Here is a 12,501-nt window from a genome sequence, read left to right on the forward strand (position 1 = left end):
CTTGATTTGGAAAGTATCAGCTTCGAAAGGCAGAGTTGCAAGAAAAGATGTTTCAGTGCAGTGAGCAAAAAGAGGAACAGATGCATGACCAGACCAGAGTCCATCTGGTTCACTATCCTCTGATAGCAGCCAGTGCCAGATGCTTTAAAGGAATGCTTTAAACTGCATTGTTGGCATTTGTGAAATAACTTGATTATACAAGAAATTTCTTCCTCTCTCTTTTCATCAGTTAGTGGTTGATTAATGCCCTTCTGAATTTCTTGCTTTTAATTCCTACTGAATGCCATTCTGGATATTCTACTCATCCTTATCATAGAATCATAGAATACCAGAACTGGAAGGGACATCAAATCCAGTCATCAAATCCAGTCCCCTGCCCTCACAGCAGGACCAAGCACCATCTAGATCTTCCCAGACAGGTGTCTTACTAAGCTGGTCTTAAATGTCTCCAGTGATGGAGATTCCACAACCTCCCTAGGCAACTGTTACCAGTGTTTAACTGCCCTGACAGGTAGGAAGATTTTTCCTAATGTCCAATGTAAACCTCCCTTGCTGCAGTTTAAGCCTATTGCTTCTTGTTCTATCCTCAGAGGCCAAGCAGAACAATTTTTCTCCCTCCTCCTTGTGGCACCCTTTTAAATACTTGAAAAATGCTATCATGTTCCCCCTCGGTCTCCTCTTTTCCAAACTAAACAGGCCCAATTCTTTCAGTCTTCCTTCATAGGTCATGTTCTCTAGACCTTTAATCATTCTTGTTGCTCTTCTCTGGACCTTCTCCTATTTCGCCACATCTTTCTTGAAATGTAATGCCCAGAATTGGACACAATATTCCAACTGAGGCCTAATCAGCACAGAGTAGAGTGGAAGAATGACTTCTTGTGTCTTGTTCACAACATTCCTGTTAATGCATCCCAGAATCATGTTTGCTTTTTTTGCAACAGTTTCACACTGTTGGTTCATATTTAGCTTGTGGTGCACTATAATCCCTAGATCCCTGTCAGCAGTACTCCATCCTAGACAGTCACTTCCCATTCTGTATGTGTGAAACTGATTGTTCCTTTCTAAGTGGAGTACTTTGCATTTGCCTTATTAAACATCATCCTATTTACCTCAGACCATTTCTCTAGTTTGCTCAGATCATTTTGAATTATGACCCTAATCTCCAAGGCAGTTGCAACCCCTTCCAGCTTCGTATCATCTGCAAACTTAATACGCTTACTCTCTATGCCATCATCTAAATCATTGATGATGATATTGAATGGAACCAGTCCCAAAACAGACCCCTGAGGAACTTCACTTGTTACGCCCCTCCAGCAGGATTGTGAACCATTAATAACTACTCTCTGAGAACGGTTATCCAGCCAGTTCTACCAGTACTACCTTATAGTAACCCCATCTAGGTTGTATTTACCTAATTTATTGATAAGAAGGTCATGCGAGACAGTATCATATCTGAAACTGCTATACATTATACAAGAGACATATCCCTCCATCCCAAACTGTTCCACTCTCAACAGATCCCATTGCACAAGCACAGCTCAGGTTCTGAGCCAAGGTCTAAGAAATACAGATAGAGCAAGTCCCCAACTTATGAAAGGGTTCTATTCCAAAAGTTTGTTTGTAAGTTGGCTGTTTGGAATTCAGAACATATTTTCCCATAGAGAAAATATTATAAATGGTGGTTAGGTTCCCATGCTAAACCATCTAGGTTCACAAAAGCTTATTTAACCCATAATGTAGCTGAAATACTGTACACTTTAAATGAAAAATAGTAGAAATACTTTTTTTGTTTAATCTTGAATGCTGGTGCCTGAGGAAAGGCAGATTTAAATAGAAGAGGATGAGGAAGAAGGTGGAGATTCCTGGGCATCCCCCGGCCACCTTGCCCCTGTGGGTTCTGCATCGGCTTTTGCAACCAACCCCACAGAGGACTGTTTGGGTAACGTGTGGGGCTCTCTGAGTGGTGCTGAGGGCTCCCTAGCTTCAATCCCACCTCTTCTGGGAGTGCAGAGCAGAGCCCCCCCATCATCTTGGCCAGGGATCCAGTGATGCTATCAGCCCAACTGAGCAATAGCAAATAGTAAACAAACATCTGGATGAGAATGTTAGTTGTGTATAAGTCAATATAGTTGATCATTTCAGCATAATCAAGCAATTTAGAATAGATAACTGTATAATCAAGAAATTATCTATCTATAGACAGAGTCAGATCAGAGGAATGCATGAGAGTAGTGGAAGACAACTATGTGAACCCTAAAATGGTAAAGTCCTATTTTTCTACAAACTGAGAAGGGATTACCTCAGGTTAATTAGAGACATCTGAACACAATTTAGGGCTCCCTAAGACCTTATAAACCCCTCCTCCGGTGAGAGAAAGGGAGGAGAGACTGATTAACCAACCAACCAGCTGTTACCAGGCTAGCAGCAGCAGGAAAGTATAATCAGACAAGGCCGAGTGCCAGCTAGAGGAAGGACTGAGACCTTGGGACAGACAACAGAAAAAATAACATCCCAGTGAAAAGATAAGGAAAGATATCACTCTTTGGGTCAATGGAACTATTTCCCTTTTTGAATGGGGAAAGAGTAGCCCTTAGGCTTACTCTCAGGCCTATGCTAAAGATATAGCCACAGGAACATCCAAGGAAGAAGGCAAACCCTGACTGAGGGAGACTGATTACCCCAGGCCTACCCTTGCCAGAAGGGGAGAAATACTAAGGGTAACGCAAGAAAAGAGATGCCTTGCCATTATATCTATCTATATATCTTAGAGTGAATCTGTCTGTCTGTGAGTCCATTTGTTCAAGAACTCCTCCTAAAAGATAAAAAGCTACGGCCACCAAATTTGGTATGTAGCTTCCTCTTCTCCTAACTTAAAAGGGTTTGGTTGTGCCAGGAAAATAGAAAGTGCTAGGAATGGAACTGTTTTCCATAACATTGAAAGAGAGGAAGCAGAGAGGAGGGACTCGATACTCAAAGTGGCCACTGGGGGGCAGTGAGCGCAGGGCAGAAGTATACTGCAGAGTGACCATTGGAGGCAGCCACATCACCAAGAGAGTGGCCAGCAGGGCTGGGGCTTGCCATCTTGCCTGCCACCAGACCAAGTAAAAAGCCTCCTGCCCCCAAATCATCACCCCCGCCCTTGGATGCAGCGCTAGAGGTGGGGAGAGAAAAGGCCTCAAAAAGCAGGGGGACACGGGGGGGGGGGGGGTGAGGGGGGAAGCCAGAAAGATAGCTAAGATGATTCCAATTTTTAAAAAGGGCTCCAGGGGTGATCCTAGAAAATGCATGCTGGTATGGCTAACCTCAGTACCAGGAAAAGTGGTTGAAACTATTATAAAGAACAGAATTGTCAGACACCTAGATGTACATGATTTGTTGAGGAAGAGTCAACAGGGTTTTTGAAAAGGGAAATCATGTCTCATCAATCTAGTAGAATTCTTTGAGGAAGTCAACAAGCATGTGGACCGATAACTGAGTAAAAACCAGAAAACAATGGGTAAGAATAAATTATCAGTTTTCAGAATGGAAAGAGGTAACTAGAGAATTTGTACTGGAACCAATCCTATTCATCATAATCATAAATGATCTGGAAAAATGAGTAATCAGTGAAGTGGCAAAATTTTCAGATGATACAAAATCGCTCAAGATAGTTAAGACCACAGCAGGCTGCAAAGAGCTTCAAAAGGATCTTTAAAAAAAGGGTGACTGGGCAGATAAAATTCAATGTTGATAAATGCAAAGCAATCCATCTTGGAAAACAAAATCCCAAAAATACATATAAAATGATGGGGTCTAAATTAGCTGGTACCACTTAAGTAAAAAATCTTGGAGATATTGTGGATAGTTTTTGGAAAATATCCACTCAATGTGCAGCAACTGTGAATGTTGGAACTCATTAAGAAAGGGATAGATAATAGAACAGAAAATATCTTATTGTCTTTTCATAAATCCATGGTATGCCCACATCTGGACATGGAATGACTGCCATATGAGCAGAGATTAATAAAACTGGGTCTTTTTAGCTTGGGAAAGAGAGGACTTTGAGGGATATATGATGGAGTTCTATAAAATCATGACTGGTGTAGAAAAAGTGAATGAAAAAATGTTATTTACTCCTTCCCATAACACAAGAGCTAGGAGTTACCACCAAATTAAATAAATGACAATAGGTTTAAAACAAACAAAATAAATATTCTTCACATAAAGCCTAATCAACCTGTGGAACTCCTTGCCAGAGGACATTGTAAAGTCCAAGACTATAACAGAGTTCAAAAAAGAAATAGATAAATTCATGAGGGACAGGTCCAACAGTGACTACTAGCCAGAATGGGCAGGAATGGTGTCCCTAGCCTCAGTATGCTAGAGCTGGGATTGGATGCTAGGGGATGGACAACATGATGAATGCCTGTTCTGTTCATTCCCTCTGGGTCACTGCTGTAAGTCAGGATACTGGAGTAGATGGACCTTTGGTCTGACAGAGTATGGCTGTTCTTATGTTCAATGTATATATATGGATTGTCGCATCAAGCCCCAAGAAGCGCGTTGGTAAGTTCCCAAGACTTGCATGTGTAGCATGGGACTAGCTATGTGGATTTATAAAAGATACATACCTTTGGAATAATCCAAGTTCCCACAAATCTTCTGCTCATCACCAGGTACCAAACTAAAAACCTGCTTTAATAGCAAAAACTTCTATAAAATGTAAAATGCTTCTGCTAATAAATTTGCTATTAAAGCTGTGCTTAGCTTCTGGGTTCTTGAAAAGGGCAACAGATCTGCTTTGTTGCCTCCACCATATTCTAACAGGAGTATATGGGTTTTAGCTGATTTTATAATTATGTTTTTGAAAAGTACTTTGCCTTTGAACTATACCCCAGTTTTTTTGGGCAGGAATAGAGTCAAACATTTAAAAATAATTTTTAATGTTAACTTACATGACCCTGCTTATTTGGAGACAAGTGAACGACAGGATCCTGCCTTATGAGTCTTCCACTGGGGCTGTCTCTGAAGGATGGCAATACTTTTGATACAGCTGGGAGATGGCATGTTGGTTCTGCAATACAGCAAACAACATTGCACTTACAAAATATGTGCACTGTGAGGGCATATGTGACAAATTAAGAAAACTTAAAATCTGATGTTATAGTTTGATTTTCTTAGTTGCTGTCATTAATCAAAACTTTATGATGTTCAGTTGTAAATTTATTTGAAAATACAAAACGTGTGGTATACAAACATGTAAAAAACCAAGGGCCAAATCGTCACCCACAGTAAATAAGTACAGCTTCACTGAAGTCAATGGAACCATGAATATTACATTGGGTGAGGACTGTGCCCCAAGCGTCCAAGAGGATGGGGACAGGATATTAACCCAGGTGCTGGCATTCTCTGAAAATGAATTAATCTTTGTTCACTTTGTCAGGAGATAATAAATTAGAAAGCTTGAGGTCCATCCTTGTTTAGTTGTACTGTAAGCAAAAGAGAACAGGCATTACAGTGATCACTTAATTATACACATTTACTTCCCCTTTGAACTTCAAGCATATCTCGTAGAAGTACCCCAAGTATTTCCCCACTCAAACCATCTGTAAATCAACATCTCTAAAAGACTCTATTGTGTAGTACTAAATAGCAGTGTCTGTTGAATTGTTTCCAGGCCACTCAATGGTTTTGACTATACTCGATGAAAAACTGGTTACTTACCTGTTGTGTAACTTGTTCTTTGAGATGTGGGTGCAGATGTGTGTTCCACACAGGTGTATCTGTGCCCAGCTCAAGGAAACCAGCACACTTTGCTTAGTAGTATCCATTTGGGTAATGTTCATGTCTTCTAGGTCTCAGTCACTTCCATGGATAACTGAGGTCAAGTCTACAGTGGCAAGTTACTGTGCAGTAAATCAGCCCCCAGCACTGTAACATTTGCAACGTCCACACTGGCATGGTACTTAGTGCACACTAATGCCACGCTAACTCTAGGTAAACCACCTCTGTGAGAAGCGGAGAGCTTGCTGCACTCTGGATAGTGCACTGAGGTAACAATGTGGACCCCGTGATGTACTGCTGTGTCCTGATTTGCCTCCAGCACCCTCCCCACAATGACTGGTCTGGCCTCTCTGGTCATCTGTTTGAACTCTACTGCCCTGCTCAGGTGAGCAACCAGCTAACCAACACAAGCCCTTACATTCTGTTCACTTGGTGATATGTGGTGTGTTCTCAGCACATCTTTCCAGCTGTCCTGCTCCACACACCAAGAGATCACCGGCTTGGAGTCATGCCGACATGCTAGACCTCATCAACATTTGGGGAGAGGAGGCTTTCCAGTGCCAGCTGTGCTCCAGGCGTAGGAATTACAATATCTACAGGCACATCTCTAGATGCCTGACTAAAAGTGGCCATGACCAGGACACACTGCAGTGCAGGGCCAAAGTGATGGGGCTGCAAAACACTTACCGCAAGTGGGAAGCAAACCACCGTTCTGGTGCTGTGCCCACTACTTGCAGGTACTACGAAGAACTGGATGATATACTTGGAGGTGACCCCAACTCCACTCCGAAGACCCCTGTGAATACTTCAGGGTTTCAGGAGGCAATTGGCAGTGAACCGAGCCAGGAGTAGGAAGTTGTGGCCAAGTGTGTTCAGGGGGAGAGGGACCCAGAGCAAGAGGACGACTGCATCTGCAGAGGCTTGCAGACGGGAGCTGTTTTGTACCCCAGGAAAGGCAAGCCACTCGTAGTCCTCGGAGGCTGCAGATGATGCAACTTGTAAGTGGTTGGGAAAGCCCTCAAGCAACTTGCTAGGAGTGGGAAAGTTACAGAAAGGAGACTGGGTTCTGGTCAGATAGCGATCAGACCATTGATGAAATCTCATACTTCTTGGTAACCTGCCTTACTGACCTCATTGAAAGCTTCATGCAGCTGCCATGCCAACCTTCTCAGATTATCTGGCAGAACAAATATGAAGGCGACATTCCCTGGCCACTGTGCCATCACCAGACTGGAGGGGACAATCGCTGCACAAAGACAAGCTGCATATGGTCCCGTGCGGAATCTGCAGTCAGGTAAGAGACCCTATTTTGCTTCCTTGCTCACCTGAAGCAGCGAAATGTTTCCAGATTGAACACAGCCCGTGGAAATGACTGGCCATTATTAAAAATTTTGCTCTGCACTGTTCACTCCTGCCCAGAACACAGTATGGCCATGCATGAATGATAACTCCTGTTCCTTGGCACTCTGCCTGGCTACCCCAAGGAATTTTGCAGAAAGGGGTTCCTGTGCTCTTTCCCTGGCCAGCTGCACGAAGGGATATCCCCCACTTACTGCTACAGCAAGTGTTTCCCTGGCTCTTTCCTCTATCCTGCTGCACTTAGGGTTTCCCTTTGATGCCTTTAATAGTGACTCATCATTGTGGGGTTCTTGTATGTTAGGTACACACACTGTACACATCCAGGCAGTACTAGGTATGTGGACAGTGTGTTTCAAAGCGGTTGGAGCAGTGTTGTGTCGAGTGTTAACAATGGGCCTTCTGTGACACGTTGCATTTTTGTCCTTGATAGCGCCAGCCTCGGAATGCCAGTCTCAGGAAGTTCTACTTCCTGCAGAGCATCTGAGACAGGCACAGAAGTCCCCAAGAAAGATTAGATAAGAGATTTTACGAGATGCCCTGAGCTATGTTGATGCTGAACACAAGGAACTGAAGGAGTGCAGGGACAGCAACAGGAGAGAGAGGAAGAAGAGCATGCAGCACTTCCTAAGTATTATGGACTGTCAAGCAAACATGCGGGAGGCACTGCAAATGGAGCAGCTGCATCACCGGTCCCTCCTATAGCCAGTCTCCCAAAACTTTTTCCAATACATCCCTTATCACTGCCAATGCAGTCTCCACAGGCCATCTGACACACTGCACATCTGCCTGCCCAACCTCCACCCATGCAGATTCCCACAGGCTGCTGATGCACTCAACACCAATCCACAAGCAGCTTAACCTGATGAACTACAGATGCCCTTCCATAGCACTTCAGACAGCGGGGCTGCATATGAACTGTGGACATATATAAACCTGTGACATTCTCAGGCCATGCCTCACCTCCTGCCTCTCCCTCCCTGTTTCTCACAGTCAAATGCTTGTTTCATGCTTCACAGGTGACCTACATTTACTTTGTGATTAATAAATGAAATTCATGTGTTTCAAATAAATCTTTATTCCATTACATGAAAGCAAACAAGTAAGAGTACTCCAGCAAAGCTAAGGTAAGTATAGCACTAAGTCCAGTGCATGGACTGGTGAAAGTAACCCACTAGCAATGCAGCCACTGCACTCACACATAGCAACCAGTTTTACTGACTTTCAGCATCAAATCCCTGCTTCAAGAAATCCCTGATGTTTATGTCCCTGCACTGTGCTCTTCCAATAGCTCTGGTCTTGGGCTGTTCAAACTCACCCTCCAGGTGCTGTGCCGCAGTGAGCCAGCCCTCAGTAAAGCTTTCACCTTTCCCTCCACAAATATTATGAGGTATTCAGCATGTGGCGATAAATATAGGGATATTATCAGCCAAGTCCAGCTTCCAGGTCAAACATAACCAGTAAGCCTTCAAATGGCCAAAAGCACACTCCACAATCATTCTGCACCTGCTCAACCTGTTATTGAATTGCTCCTTGCTTCTTTGAAGACTTCCCATGTATGGTTTCATGAGTCATGGCATTAACGGATAGGCAGGGTCTCCAAGGATCCCAATGGGCATCTTCCTGAATAGGCCAGTGTTCTGAAAGATGAGTGTATCTTGCATCATGCATCTTTCTGAACCAGCCTGTATTAATGTCTGTGAAACGACCAAGGTCATCCACAAGCATCTGCAGAACTATTGAGAAGTGCCCCTTGCAGTTAATATACACAGAGGCCAGGTGATCTGGTGCCAGAATTGGAATGTGTGTGCCATCTATTGTCCCTCTGCAGTTTGAGAAGCCCATCCATGCAAAGCCATTCACAATTTCATGCACGTTGCCCACAGTCATGGTCTCATGGTCTTTTGGAACAGGATGTGCTTGATAGCCCTGCCCTCTTCCATCAGCATGAGTCCAATGGTCAACTTTCTCACTCAGAAATGATCAATGACTAAGCAAAAGCTCTCTGGAGTAGCCATCTTCAACACTGCGATTGCCACACACTTCTCCACTTGTAGGGCAGCTCTCATTCATCTGACCTTGTGCCTCAGGGTGGGGGTGAACTCAGAACACCATCCCATGAAGTATCTTTCCTCATCCAAAAGTTCTGCAGCCACTGCTTGTCATCCCAGACTTGCATGGTGAAGTGATCCCCACCACTCAGTACTGGACAGCCCCACTGAGCAGTTCTGCCGAGTGACAGTGGGGTTGCTGGGCTCTTTGCTGCCCCGCAAGGTAGCCCCACTCTTGGGTTCCTGGCCCCAGTGCCAGGCAGCCTCGCGATCCGGCTCCCAGCCCCAATGGGCAGCCCCGCTGACTCCTAGTCATGCTGTGCACTGCTGTGCTACTGGACGGCAGTGGGGCTGCCAGATTCCTGGATGTGCTGCTGGGTTCCCGACCCTACCACCAGGCAACCCAACTGCCTCCTGGGTCTTGCTCCGCAGTTTTGCTACCAAAGCAGCAGTCCTGCTGCCAAGCTCCAGCCCTGCTGCACGGCCCCATTACCTTCGGCTCCTCAGTCTCGACCCAGGGCCACCACTGGAAGAAAGCCCTGATGCTGGGCTCCCAGTTTCACTGCCATAGGGTAGCCCTGCTACTGGGCTCCAGCCCCATTGCAGGGCTTCCAGCCACTAGCCCTCCACGGGACTTTCTTGTCCTGGAACACCCCTGTTCCTTCTGGACCAGGGACCTTGCCGAACCAGAGAGTTCCAGTTAAGAGAGGTTCAACTTGTAGTGAGATCTGCCAACATTTTCATCAACAGCTGGGGATCCATTCTTGCACACTGGGGAGGGAGAATGTGCAGCACAGAAGCTGTTGAAAGATGGCTCCAAAGTGGATGGAAGTGCAGGAGTTGCTGGGATGCAAAGCGATGCACCATTGGGCACTGGGACAGAACCCAAGATTCACTATGTCTCCCTACAATACTCTGCGGCAGAAGAGGAAGAGGTGCTCTGCAGGACAGCTGCCCAGAATGCACCGCTCTGAAAGATACTGCAGGTGCCACATGTGTGGCCACACTAATGTGCTGGTGGCTGACAGTGTGGTCACCCAATAGCATTTTTGGGCTGCACTTCGTGAGCAGTACTGTAACTGCCAGTGCTTTACATCTGTCAGTATGGACATGGCCTAAGAGCAGCACTACCACAAGCACCCTCAGTTCCTTTGCACCAGAATCCAGGACTACAACAAAGGGTGGGTTGTGGAGTTCACATCTGCACCCATATCTTGAAGAACAAGTTATAATACAGGTAAGTAACCATTTTTTCCTTCATCTGTTAGCAGCGTGGTATTCCACTGAGGCAACTCACAAACATTACTGGTAGCAAATAAACAATGACTAGAAACCTTCTTTCCTATATGGTCTAGATCAGTGTTTCTTAAACTTTTTAAGACCGAGGAACACCAAACAATATTTTTTTTATGAGGAACACAGTTTAAGAAACACTGGTCTAGATGCTGTGGTAATCACATAAGGCTTAGCAAAAATACGTACAGAAAACCATGCCACAGCTCTGGAAATGTATAAGACTGGAACATCACTCAAAAGACCCAATATGCCCTCTTTCCCATAGATGAGGCTTGAGTCCCTGCCTTGTTAAATAAGAACATAGAGACTGTAGGGTTGTGGTCTGAGCAATTCCATGGAGCTGTGGTAAAGCAGGAAGTTATCAACATGGAAATCATCTGCACCAATACTGGCTGACCTTTCAACTGACTCACTGAAGAGATGAAGAGCTGGAGATGGCAATGAACAAAATTATTTAATTCTTTCCAAACAAAATGTCAGGAACCATCTCATATCTAAAGTAGGACGCTGCTGCTCATCTGCATTTAAGTGTGCATTAGGAAAGAATACAGGTAAGTATATAGCACGGTTAAGATGAAACTACAAAACTATTTTGGACAAAAACATTGAATGTGACCTCATGAACACTTTCTCTTTGAAGTACTGTGTAAATACAGACCATATCAAGTAGGCATGCAGTTTGTTTGTTCTTTTTGCAAAAGTTATAGCAATAAGTAACGCTGTCTCTGGGGAAATGAGAGACATCAAGCATGATTCTACTAACTCAAATGGAAGACCCATGAAGCCAACCAGTACAGTATTCAAGTCCCACACAGAGACTGTTTCCTGTAACAGGAGGAAAAAGGTAGATAGTGCATTTCAGAAATCTCACTACTATTAGGTTTGAGAAAACTGACCTCTCTTAGACTGGAGGACAGAATGCCAAGACTGTTGCCAAGGAGCCCCTCCACAAGATAAAATCCAGATCCAAGGACTTCAAGTGTAATAAGTAATGCAAATCTCCCGAACACAAGTCAACATTGCTTCAATTCTCTTACTCTCCAAACTGCAAAATCGTTTCTACTTAGCCAAATAAGTAATCCTGCCTCTCCTATCTGCTTCTAAACATGGATCTTGCTTCTGAACTAGCCTTCCAGAATACCTGCTGTGAAGTGTAACACGGCTCAATGCCATGGTGTTGAGTCATTTGGATGGAAAACTGAGGAAGAGATCAGAGTGTTTGAATGAGGTCAAAGTATCAGCACAGTCTTGGTCAACCTAGTGCAATGAGAATTAGTTTGGCATGGACCAATTTCAGCTGGAGGATACCCTGAGAAAAACTGTAACATAGCCCTGGAGTTCTTTAAAAATAAAAATAAAATTAAAAAAAAATTTAAAAAATCCTCCCATGTGTCTTTTCAGAAAACAAAGACTGTCTATCAAATGGCATGTCTTCTATGCTCTATTTTATATACTGAGCAATACGTTTTGTGTACTGAGCTCTGCAGCCAAGGGGCTCTCTTCACTGAGACATGGCAGTGTGCCACACTCCTCTTAGAAAAGGAAGAAGTGTCTCTGAACCCTGGAGTGGCTCTGACTAGTTTTATGAGTTCTCTTCCTCAGGGGAGCAGATGAAGGATTTTGGTCCCTTTTTCTCTGATAAGGAGAGTCTGAATCTGGGTCCACACAGGCTGTGTTTCAAACACAAGTAAAAAACAACCTAAGTGCTTTTCTAAAAGCAATGGCAAATGGCACTCTCTTTATTACATCTCTCTCCTAAAACACAACACCATGTATATGGGGATCATTATTCTGAAATGCCACCTCCCATAAAGAATGGAGCTTAAACCCTGGTGAGGACTTCGTATCATTTAGACAGAACTAATTCCCAAACTGATTACAAGATTATTGATAAATAATTTAGAGGCAATCTCACTGTTGTTAGCAGCAACTGAGAGGTAAAGTCCAACTCAAGCCGTGGGTAGTGAGAAAGAATGAGGGGGGGAAGGGGAAGGGGGGGGGGGGGAAAGAGCTGTGGCACCTTTATGCCAGCATG

At 44.2% G+C, this 12,501-nt stretch overlaps 1 protein-coding gene across 18 annotated transcripts in view; it reads right to left on the reverse strand.

The window, feature by feature from the left end:
* SIPA1L1 (signal induced proliferation associated 1 like 1) overlaps positions 1–12,501 on the reverse strand; it is a 335,579-nt gene that overhangs the window by 23,521 nt on the left and 299,557 nt on the right. For all 18 annotated transcript variants that reach the window (XM_075927311.2, XM_075927307.2, XM_075927300.2 and 15 more), the window contains one exon: positions 4,935–5,053. In XM_075927311.2, the coding sequence (XP_075783426.2) occupies positions 4,935–5,053 (119 nt within the window). The remainder of the gene's footprint in view (positions 1–4,934; positions 5,054–12,501) is intronic.

Source organism: Pelodiscus sinensis, chromosome 5 (genome assembly GCF_052426305.1).
Source record: "Pelodiscus sinensis isolate ZL-2025 chromosome 5, ASM5242630v1, whole genome shotgun sequence".
Taxonomy (NCBI): Eukaryota; Metazoa; Chordata; order Testudines; family Trionychidae; genus Pelodiscus; species Pelodiscus sinensis.